At 37.4% G+C, this 12,114-nt stretch overlaps 1 protein-coding gene across 1 annotated transcript in view; it reads right to left on the minus strand.

The window, feature by feature from the left end:
• Positions 1–3,197: 3,197 nt before the first annotated feature.
• The window catches only part of si:dkey-61l1.4 (collagen alpha-1(I) chain), a 79,253-nt gene continuing 70,336 nt past the window's right edge, over positions 3,198–12,114 (minus strand). Inside the window, exons 53-68 of the mRNA XM_017690957.2 lie at positions 11,986–12,039; positions 11,745–11,798; positions 11,609–11,662; positions 11,405–11,458; positions 11,175–11,228; positions 11,028–11,081; positions 8,959–9,012; positions 8,814–8,867; positions 8,517–8,534; positions 8,335–8,388; positions 8,183–8,245; positions 7,882–8,047; positions 6,174–6,280; positions 5,993–6,070; positions 5,713–5,895; positions 3,198–4,268 (exon numbers count right to left, since the gene is read on the minus strand). Coding sequence (XP_017546446.2) covers positions 4,113–4,268; positions 5,713–5,895; positions 5,993–6,070; positions 6,174–6,280; positions 7,882–8,047; positions 8,183–8,245; positions 8,335–8,388; positions 8,517–8,534; positions 8,814–8,867; positions 8,959–9,012; positions 11,028–11,081; positions 11,175–11,228; positions 11,405–11,458; positions 11,609–11,662; positions 11,745–11,798; positions 11,986–12,039 — 1,257 coding nt within the window. The 3' untranslated portion in view covers positions 3,198–4,112. The remainder of the gene's footprint in view (positions 4,269–5,712; positions 5,896–5,992; positions 6,071–6,173; positions 6,281–7,881; positions 8,048–8,182; positions 8,246–8,334; positions 8,389–8,516; positions 8,535–8,813; positions 8,868–8,958; positions 9,013–11,027; positions 11,082–11,174; positions 11,229–11,404; positions 11,459–11,608; positions 11,663–11,744; positions 11,799–11,985; positions 12,040–12,114) is intronic.

Raw genomic sequence — 12,114 nt, forward strand, 5'->3', positions numbered from 1 at the left:
GTTGATCATAACTCCTGGCCTCTTTAAAATATTTTATGGCCTAAATATATAATTTGTGAACTCAGTATAATCATTTGTGACTTCAATATACAAATTATGGCCAACTTGAGTATATAAACAGTATATTAACTATATTAACTGTAATCACTTTACTGGCCTCAGCTCTGAAAGCCCCCTTACTGTTCCATGAAATGTTCAGACATACACTGCCTGATGCCAAAGACATTATTTAATAGTAGTTTCATGACCCCTGGTTCCCATCACCACCATTGCAAAGAATGTAAGTCGATAGGTTTCTTTACAATGAATTTCATGTCAAACCATCTTGTCTTTGTTTACATGTTAATTTTTGAATTATGCTGAAATGTTGAAAAGTCTATGAAATTTTCCTTTAAAAGTCATTCGTAGTAGTTTTATATGAAACGATCCATTCTAGATAAAACGTACCAACTCAGAATTGCTTGCGGCAGTGGTGAACCAGATGTCTGAAGCATTTAATCCCTCTAAAAGCTAATGTGACAATGTTATTACATGAAATGTTTACATTTGCCAATTTTATAATACTTTTGCTCTAAGGTTTTGGCCTAAAATATATTTAAAACATATTCATGGTAGTACATGCAGGGGAACATATGACTAGCAGATCTTTTTATTGCAAAAAAATGTTGAATAGACAATATAAAGTATGTCTTGTCATAATGTCATTACATCAATGACCAGCATATTATAAATTAACACATCTTGAACATTATGAACCTTAAACACACATCTTTATACAGATCCGGGAGAAATCAAACAAAACTTTTTTTTTTTTAGATTTACCAAATGTATAGATAGATTGATCAAATACATTGTTAAATATATCACTACAACAGAAAAAAAACAATATCAAGATATGTCAATATCATTGTTTACACAACATACGTATACATGTCGCCCTACATATCTTTTATCATGTTGTCTTTTATCATTTTATCAAGTGTAATGTACATTACACACATTAGTAAAGACCAAGCCCAGTTTTCCTTCTTCAGTTCCTGAGAGGTTTGGTGACTGCATGCCACAAAATTTTGGTTGCTGCAGTTTAATAAACTACATGCATTTATGTAGGTATACATGCATTTCTAGGTATTTTCATGCTTCAGTAACAGTAAAATGTTGATATTTCAATGAGCTTTTAGAACATGGGCAATATGGAAGTTCAAAACTGCAGAAAAGAAACCTTTCTAAATTGCATTGGCGAGTTTTGTGCTGTATAGCATAGGCTAATTTTATTCTGACATATTTAGTGTAGGGAATAAAATGTACCACAATCACTATAAGGACACAAACTGCGTACACTGTGTTGTGCTTCTCTCTCTCTCTCTCTCTGTACCAGATCCATGTAAATGTAGGTAAAGGAGCCCAAACAGCTCTCTCTTATAGGACTGTGACAGAAGTGCACAGGAGGAGCTCCACTACAGGGACAACAAGAAAACATTGTTCTAAAATGAAAACTACACTTTCTATGTTTTGGGGATTTGGAGACCTCTGTGATGCAAATGTGTAATTGCATGCAACTTATGATGGAGCATTTTATAACATTGGTTGTGCTCCTGCCCCTTTCCCTGAGTGGATAAATGTGAAGCATGGTGAAGGAGTATTCAAAGAGAACTTAGTCAACACTTGGTGAAGGAGGTGTCTTCTGATGATCTGAGTGGATTAACTACTATTGTTATCCTCATTAGCATAATATTAATCTTGCATTTAAGACCTAAACATCAACCCAAACATCATGGACCCTCTCTTTTAAACCTGTGCTTGTGATATTAATAACTAAAGAATTATTGTCTGAAAACGAGTAATGCATATTTCATATGTGGGCTCATGAGTGGGTCTTCCTGTTAACTAAAAATTTAGACAAAAGTGTCAGACAATCTAGTAGGTTTCAGATTTGAACTGAGAGCAAATCATCACTGGCAGAACTTTTTATTGCATCAAGAAAATAGAATTGAATAGACAATATAAAGTACGTCTTGTCATAATGTCATTAAATCAATGACCAGCATATTATAAATTAACACACATTGAACATTATGAACCTTAAACACACATCTTTATACAGATCTGGGGGGGGGGGCCTGAACACAAAGCACAGCATCAAACAGCAGCATCTGTGTTCGCCAGCTGTGCAACCACATCTGCAGTTTTTGATATTATTTGACATTGTAGTTACTTATGAGCGAGTACTCTGTACTATTCATGAATCTGACACATTTTCTTATCCCTCATTTGTTTGTTTTAAGAGAATATACTGTACAATCAGATGACTGCCAAACATTATGTGGTAACTGCTATAGTATTTTATATTTAGAATGATACTATGTTGTCCTTCCACCTTACAGTACTGTGCAAAGTCAGAGACCACCCTTTCATTTAATTTCAAGTCAAAACTGCCTTTAAGAACAGGTTAACAACTAAATCTAATTTCAAATGTTTCAGTGCCCATGTTTTGCCTTTATTACAGTTTCCATTCTTTTCAAGAGACTTTTGGTTTTTCCAAGAAGTGGCAGAAAACATATTTAAACAGAAAATTACAGAAAGGCAACCAAAACTGAGTATATCACATTTATCAGCATTTAACTATTTGGCCACTCTTTACTTTTGTGCACCTACTGCCACTTTAACTCTTCCATCTTTTCAATCTTAAATCCTGCTAGTCACAGCTGTGTCCTGCCTAAAGCTGTTCCCGTAGGAGTCACTGATATTGCGTTCTCTTTCAAAGAGAAACTAACATTCACACAAACAACTGCCTTGCCAATTTCTTTCCCATGTCCACCTATACCGGCTAAAGGAGACATTCCTGAGGAGGTTAGATATAACATAATTTACTTGTATATCATTAAGAAAAACAGAAATAAAAAAAATACATTAAAAGAAACAGAGAAAATGGCACTCCAACTGTACCACCAAAACTGTCCCCAGCAGATAAACAGAACTTTAATCTTTCATCTTTTTGAGAAAATCAAGCTTCACTCTTGCTTTAGATCTAAAAAAATCCACAGGTGTTTCTGTCCATCTTTCCACTGTGAGAAGACAACTCAGCACTATGAGTCTGAAAGGATGTGTAGCTGTCAAGAAGCTCTTACTGAGACAAAGAGATGGACAAAAAGTAAAAAATTTGCGAATCAAATAAAGAAGCTGCTGGTGTTCTCAGAACAAGGGACTGGCCACCCCAGAGTCCAGACCTCAATATGACTGTGTTTGGGATTACTTGGATCACGAGAAGCAGCAAATGTAACCAATACCTAAGGCAGGATTTTGGAGATTTCTCTGAAAAGCTGAAAGTAAGTCTCCCTAATAGAATGGAAGCTTTTCTAAAGACAAAAGGTGAACAATAAATACTGAAGAAATTGATATTACATTTAATTGTCGTGGCTTCTGTTTCATGTTCTGTTACATATATTCTCTTCTGCTTTTTTCAGAACACTGAATTATGAATAATTTGTATTTAAAGGCTATTTTGATAGGAAATTATATAAATGAAGGGTTATCTCTGACTTTTGTACAGTGTTGTATATCATAACCTTTAGTTTTGTTCTCAATTTGAGGCTTTCTGGTTTAAAACCATCTAGGGTGGGGATGCCTTTGAGATCACAGTGCGTTTGGTCATAAGTTGCAACAACCTGAAATGAGAGTGCATCTTTGAGCAACCAAGTGTTTGTACAGTACCAACAGCTTTGCAACAAACCTGGATGATGGCATTGTACCAATACAACAATACATAAATAAAAAGCATCAAATAAAAAAAAGCATTGTAAAAAATACAACATAAACAATACAGTTCCTTTCAGGAATGTGTGCAGCAAAGTATTATTGCCACTGGGCAATAAGTCGATTGACTTTGGTAAACTACATATAAAAGTAATAGGAAAGACTATTCGGCGGGTTCATTCTTCTTTTCCTTCTTGAGAAAAAAAACAAAGCCAATTATGTGTAGATCTTGAAGAATTGCTTCTCTCCTTCTGCCTGCAAATCCTGCTGTGTTTAACAAGGGACCAATTAACAGCATCTCTGCAGTCAGCAGTCTATAGGGAATATGGATGTGTGAAGAGGAGATGTTTTTCAGGCTTCTAGCTGAAACACACGGGTCCGACAGTAAATCCAAAGTCTTTGGTGAGGTCACTATGGCCAAACAGTGCCAAGTCTCTGACTGGCAAAAGGTCCAGGTCTTCAGTTTCGAACTGGAACACAGACTCCTGAGGCCCTGTATCCAACTCCTCCATTGGCTGCAATATCAGTGACCATTAATGAGCAATACACAGCCAAACAAGCCACATCAGACCCTGTTTACATTTGCTCCTTTCAGGTGAGCTGTATCTAGACTGTGTTATGTACTTCATTCATGTGCATTTTCACTTGGTCGTCAAATCCCTGGTCACATTTAAATCTGATTGCTGTATGTTGCATGACATGGAAATCAGCTCAGAACACAGCAGTTTATTGCTTGTGTTTTTCATGTTCTTTTTTCCTTTTTGTGCAAAAGATATTTGCCCTTGAAAATCACAATTTTACAAAGTGTTTAGTTCTTTAAAAGGGCCCTCTGTCTGAAATGGAAAAATGTAACCATCGCTACATCTGTTGTAAACATGCCTTCTCACGTTAGTAGCTTTAGTAATCCTTTTAAAGTCTAGGAATATCCCCTTCTGATGATGTGGTGTGAAGGTGGAAGAAACATTTAAAAAACTACAAGTATTTTGGGCAGGGTTTTTGACTGTGGGCTATTTTGAATCTCATTTTTTGTTAGCTGGTGAGAATAAAGGCAGACTGCTTCTAGGAAGCCAGATATCTTCTTACAGGTATACAAACCATTGCTCATTTCCCTCTCACAGTCCAATTTACTTATTTTTCCTTCCTTCCTTTCTTTAGTTATACTTTGTGAATTAGTTTATGTATGTAATGTATATAATATGTAATATTTGTATATTACATATGTTGTATGTAATATTTGTATTGTATGTAATATTTGTCTACATTTATTCTCTAAAATAAAAGGCTATGTGCATTTAAAAGAGATTAAAAACTAGTTAGAGCTTGTATGCAGGACAGTTATCTGGGTGGTCTGATGGTGGACCAGTCAGTGGGGTGCTAGCCTTATCAAGCCAGTGGACCGACATATGCTTTCTATCTGCAAAGCTAAAAGCTAAAGTTACATCTGACTATATATCTTAACCTTAGTTTGGCTTCTTTTTTCTTTGAAAGGATAAACATAATTGACGAGGTAAAAGGTATTCTAATGCTAGCTTGGATGTATTCATTTGCCTATAGATCAGTGGCCAAGCTAGTAGTCAGGATTGGTTGACACCACAGGGATTCCTTATGGCTGTTTGATGCATTTGCATAATGCATGCTGGGTATTGTAATGAAAGTGAAAACTGATGATAACATGAAACTCATGAATTCTGTCAAACTGATAAGACTAAGGGATATAATTATGCACTACAGACTATAACATATTAAGCTGTTGTTCTAGTCCGCAGAGTCCCTTTAAAGTGTGGCAGCAAATTGCAAATGTTTAAATCTTTGTGAAATCTGTGTTGGGTCTATATACACCTGCCTTTATACGTAAATAATCCCTATCTAGATATAACCGTGATACTAAAGACACATGAAGAAACATGTACAGAGTCAAAGCTGAATTCAAATAGTACAGCTAATGTGGAAAAAACATACCATACAATCTCGTAACGTCCCTAAGAAGCTCTGTCTCCGAGAGTCTGCGAGGAATTTGATTTCTCTCTCACTCGAGCCCTGCCTGCTCATGCGCTGACAGGAGAGCGTGATGTTCTGCGTGACTAGCCTGCTGTTCAGCCGCAGAAACCTCATCTGGACCACGCTGATTTCTGTATAATTAAACTTCAAAGGGAAACAGGGAATGCAGTAAGTGAAAAAAGGAAGAGCGCAAGCTGTGAAAATCTCAGTGAGATTGGTTTTGCTGCTGTGTGTGATATACCTGAAAGCCACTGTCCATGGTACTCAGCCAGGTGAACGAGTCTGCCTCTGAGTCTTTCAGCCATGCTTTCATCGGTACCTGCAGCACAGGGACTTGCATTACTCACCTCAGTACAGCAGATATAAGAGCTCACAGCATCAGAGAGAGCTGAGAAATGTCTGAAATTCTCCAGCAGCCTTACCTGTGGTCGGAGAGGCAAAAGACACGTCTGACCACCTGAACTGAAGCGACAGTAAACTAGAAGAGCATCTGTAGGATTGCCTTGGTTTGGATCGATGTAGTACATTCCTGAAAAAAAAATGTTAGCTGGTTATTTCCCATAATTAATCAGATGTGATGGAAGTTTATTACAGTTCCTATAAAATGGACAGCTCCATTCTAAAAGATGGCTGTCGAAGCAATTATAAAATACTAGACATACAAACATAAGATATAACCACAAACATAAATTCAACTCTGTATTAATGCAACAAGTTTTAAAAAATATCACTGTTCTCGGAATAATCTTTGGTCATTATATTGCTTGATGACCAGTACCAGTGCCAAGGTTGGCATATTGGATGGAGCTGGAAAATTCACAGGTGAACTGAACCCTGAATTGTTACTGGTAGCAGAATTTTCTTAGATTTAGATTTTATTAGATTCTTTCTTCAAATAACCATGAGGATAATGATAGCAGTAAATGGTTAATCATTTTATTTATTTATTTATTTTTGCTTTACGTGAGAAAAAGATTAAGCTCTGTTAGAAACCATCTCAAAATGACTAGAAGAAAAGTTTCTATTATATTACATTATTATTAGTAGTAATGGTATTATTATTATTATTATTATTATTATTGATGTTGTTGTTGTTGTTGTTATTGTTGTTGTCGTTACTACTACTACTACTACTACTACTACTACTACTACTACTACTACTACTACTACTAATGTCTTTGCACAACTAAAAGTGCCCCAAATTTAGTTGTCTCCCCCCAATGTAGTTGTGCCCCATCACCTAGATTCCACCTGCTATTTAGGTCCATTATATCTGTCTGCGTCAACAAACACGTTCAACCAGCACAGCTGTCAAACAACACAGACTGTCAATCGAACAGTCTCATCTATGTTAGGTATAATTAATGTGTTATCACCCAACATGTATAAATGTTCAGATATGTTCAAATATGGAAATACAAGTGTTTGCATGAAATAAATCAAGAAATGAATGATTTTTTTTTTTCCGTGGTAAATGAGTTCTTGTCATCACTGGGGGTGGTTACAACATTGAATGGTTAATCATCATTAGAGACAGCCTTACATCTGCTTAGCAACGTCAGAATAGGATAAAACCTAAAACTTAGATACATAATATCTGAAACTAATAATAGAAACAAATCTACATTTGTTTCTGCACAAAGAAGCAACATAACTTTAATATGCTCACAATATCTTCCTGTGATCCTGCTATTTATGATCACACATTCAGCAAGTATATATTTATTTATGTTTTGGTGAGATCTGAATATGTGAACAACATTTGAATAGTAGTTTTGCATGGACCAGGGATAAAAGTGGGTAGGCCTAGGCCCACTGGGCTTGAACATATCACTGACACTGGTGACAACCATAGCTTACTGTTATCAAACCACATTGCTTTGCAGGATAATTGTTTGTAGTGATCATTATTACTATAAATTAAGCTTTTTTTTACTGAACATTGCTGAATTTTACCATACTGTAATCTATTTTGCTTCACTCCATGCCATACCTAATGACACCCCTATACCGTGGTAAAAACTCTAATGCACAACCCATTGTGGCTTTTGATCTATGATGCAGTTTTCTTATTTTTTTAGCATATATTACTGTCTATAAAGTAGGAGGTAGCATCAACAAAGGTCCTACCATCAGTGTAGTTTGGATGGCATATCAGCAGCTCCAAGCAGGTCGTCGCTGGATGCTCTTTAGTGCCGTCTGGTGGATCTATGAAGAGACGCAGGTCTTGTTGAAGAGAGTCCAGTAATGTTCTGATGAGGGGGTAGTTCGGCTTGTCTGACTGATACATAAGGTCCTGATTTGGATAAGAAGAAACACATGATCTGGTCACAGAAAATGTCTTCCTCTATTTTTAAGAAAACATTTTCTTTAGGAATGGCTGACACTGTAAAGAACAGTTTTGTTTACATGTAAAACAGCTGTTACTTGCCTTTAGCTGAGTCACTGTGAGGTTAAGAGATAACCCTGGAGGCCCTGGAGGACCTGGTGGCCCCTGCAGGAAACATCAGATTGTGTCACTACAGCAAACCTCGCCAAATGTCTGTACTGGTAGTGATATGAAGTAAAAGCTGTTATACTTACAGGTGGACCTCTTAGACCTGCAGATCCAAGCAGCCCTGGATATCCCTTTAAGCCCTGACAATATATGAAACAGTATGGCTTGTAATTCAACCTGTACCATGTTCTTACAGAATGGACTATGAAACTGCTTTTTCTGAAGCAAAACTAAGATAACAGATTATAATTAAATAAATGTTTCAAACCTTTTCTCCAAATAACCCCTGTGGAGAACAGAAATGAACAGAATTAACAGTGGCTTTATGCAGAGTGTTCACGGAAGGCATGATCTGCACTTTAAGCAGGCGAATTTTCTTCTCTAAGTACTTTAGAGACTTCATTAAGATTACATTAGTAGCACATTAAAGACTCTCTGAGAGCCCTGTGCAGGCTGATTACTAGCTCTAAAATGGTTCAGACAAATGGGACTTTATGCTAATCTTCAAGTGAATAGTGTTTTACATTAACAGATTTTTAATAAAAATTCAGATAAGCTAACTTACAGGCAGGCCTGGTAGGCCTGGTCTCCCTCTTGGCCCTGTAGGTCCGATATCACCCTAAAAACAAAAACACAAAATTCTCCCACTGAGTACCTGTTGCATGTTTGGAATATTAAGCTGGGTAAAAATACATCATTCAACATGTCACCTGCTCTCCTTTTGTGCCATGTTTACCAGTCTGTCCAACGAGGCCCTGTTCCCCCTGAAATTAATGGAGAGAGATTCAATAGCCTAAAGCATAGCTTTATTCTGTTTTTATAGTTACATGAAATACTTGTTTATACATTCAGCTTCATAGTTACTCAATAAAAAAAAAGAGGCAGTCTGGGTTTCATTTAAACTCTCCCGGTTCCTCATGGAATCCATGATACCATGTATCCTAACAAGGTTCCCAAGTCCTTTAGAGAAAATATAGCCCCAAAGCATCACAGGTCCTCATTCATACTTAAAAGTAAAATGAAGTTCTTTTTTGTAAATCCATCCTTCTTTGTACTCCAAACCCAAATAGAGCTTTTTGTTGCCAAAAAGCTGTATTTTTGTCTCATCTGACCATATAACTCAAAGTACCAGTAACATCTAGTGAACTCTAGGCGCATATGTTTGTGGTTAGATGAAAGTAAAGGCTTTCTTCTGGCACGCCTTCCAAATAGTTTGTTGGTTTGGAGGTGGTGTCTAATTGGAGTTTTGGAGAACTGGTGACCCAAAGATGCTACAATCTTCTGCAAATCTCCACTGTGATCCCTGGAGACTTTTTTGCCTCTTTAACCATCCTTTTCACTGTGCTTGGGGGCAAAATACACTTGTGTCCTTTTCCAAGCAGGTTTATTACAGCTCTGGTTGTTTTAGACCTCTGAATCATTGTCCTATCAGATGTGTAGCTATTTCGTAAAGCCATTGTCTGATTTATGAAGGTCAAAACATGTTTGCATTTGTGTTTTTCTAATGACTGATGAAAGAGAGTTTGACTGCTGTGTCACCTCCATTGAAACAGGGACTCATGGATGACTGCTTAAGAGTTCCTGAACATTCAGGTACACTTAAAAAGTGAAATGGAAATATACTTTAGTAACATTATGTTCATAGGAATTTCTAGGGATGACAATAATTGTGCCACATGTTTTGTTAATATATAGTCTAGCCAAAAGTAAGACACTGCTCCTAATTAGTTATATGTTTCAGCCACATCCATTTCAAACAGATATGTAAGATCAAGCATATAGCCATGCAGTCTCCAGAAACAAACACTGGCAGTACAATGGGTTGTACTGAAGAGCTCAGTGACTTTAAAACTTAACACTGTCACAGTATGCCACTTTTACCTTAAATCAGTTTGTAAAATTTCTGCCCTGCTAGATCTGCCATGGTCAATTGCTATTACTGTGAAATGGAAGCATGTAAGAGTAGCAGCTCAGCTACAAATAGGCAGACCACATAAACTCACAGAACAAGGCAGCTGAATGCTGAAGCACACAACACATAAAAATCACCTATTCTCTGTTGTTTCACTCACTACAGAGTTCCAAACTGGCTTTGGAAGCAACATCTGTACAAGAAAACTGCACTATGAGTTTCATGAAATGTTTCATGTGGTGCAAACATTTTCTCTAGAGTAATGAATCATGCTTCTCTATCTGGCAGTCTGATTGATGAATCTGGGTTTGGCGGATGCCAGGAAAACACTACCTACCATAATGTATAGTGTCAACAGTAAAGTTTTGTGGAGGAGGGATAATGGTCTGGGGCTGTTTTTCAGGTTTTAGGATCAGCCTCTTAGTTCCAGTGAATATGCTAATGTTAATGCTACAGCATAAATTTCAGACAATTCTATGCTTCCAACTGTGTGCGACAATTTGGAGAAGGCCCTTTCCTGTTCCAGCTTGTGCCCAAAGCAATATCCATAAAGGACATGGTTTGATTAGATTGGTGTGGATGAACTCCACTGGCCTACAAAGAGCCCTGACCTCAACCCTTTGGGATGATTTGGTATGTTGATTGCAAGCCAATGCCTGACCTTAAAAATTCCCACACACACACACACACACACACACACACACACACACACACTCCAAAATCATGAATAAAAGTGACACTAGCGTCAGAGGTCCAATGCAAAATGACAGAAGCAAACTTCAGACACCAAACATGTCTTGGCTACTTGGCATGAGGACAAAATTATGCACATTTGAACCATCACATTAAGTGAATGACTGCCATTACTTTCACTCCATCGCTCCCCAGTAGACCAGGTGGGCCCATGTCCCCTTTCTCTCCCTGCAGATTAAAAAAGGAGCATTAACTGTCAGATTAGTGATGCAGGAAATGCAGCATAATCCCAGAATCATTGATTAAAAAAAAACATCATACCTGTGGTCCTTTTTCACCTTTATCTCCTTTCTGTCCCACTATGCCAGGTAAACCCTGAAGGAAATGGAAGGAGAAAGATGCAGGACGTATCGGAGCGATGAATGAGCTGTTTTGTACAGTGCATCCCGAACAACGAAAATAAACTATTCATTTAAATCAAGGATGTATCAGGAATGATGAGCTCTGTTCAGTGATGATTCCTCATGATAGAGGAGGTTATAATCACTCACATATGAGCCTGATCTCCCTGGTGGTCCAGTCTGCCCCACAGGCCCCGGCTGACCCTGAGGAAATCCACATCAGCTAAATCAACAAAAACCTTAGCAAAGCAAGGCCTATTTCTTTTGGCTATCACTTATAAACTACTCTATATTGGAGAATTCTGTAGGTTAATGCCATCCAAATCAAGTTGGGGATAAGAGTAGAGTATTCACCTTCTCTCCTTTGACCCCTCTCAGCCCTCTTTGTCCAGCTTTTCCTCTTTTACCCTGAGAATGAAATAGCAAAACTGATTCTGATATTCTAATTCAAACACCATAAGGGGTTTTAGAACTGTATTGTTTTTCTTACCCTCCGTCCAGCATTCCCAGTCATTCCAGGCTGTCCATCTCGACCATCCTTTCCCTAGAAAAAAAAAAAAAAAAAAACTTGATCAGACTGATGGGGACTGATCTAGCATGCTCTATATACAGTGCTTGAATAAATAAGCAAGCACTGTAGATACAGCTAGATATGGAAGCAAATAGTAATGAATAAGGAAGGAAAAGCATCTTAATTGACCATAAGAGATGAAGGAAAAAAGTGACCTGACCTTCTGACCTTTCTGGCCCTCTCTTGCCTCAGGACCAGATCTGCCCTTTGGACCCTGACAATAAGCAAACAATGACAAAAAATCCTTTTAAAAAGTCAGTAAGAGTATTTTAAACACCTCCGATGTTTA

The sequence above is a fragment of the Pygocentrus nattereri genome, chromosome 20 (assembly GCF_015220715.1).
Source record: "Pygocentrus nattereri isolate fPygNat1 chromosome 20, fPygNat1.pri, whole genome shotgun sequence".
Taxonomy (NCBI): Eukaryota; Metazoa; Chordata; class Actinopteri; order Characiformes; family Serrasalmidae; genus Pygocentrus; species Pygocentrus nattereri.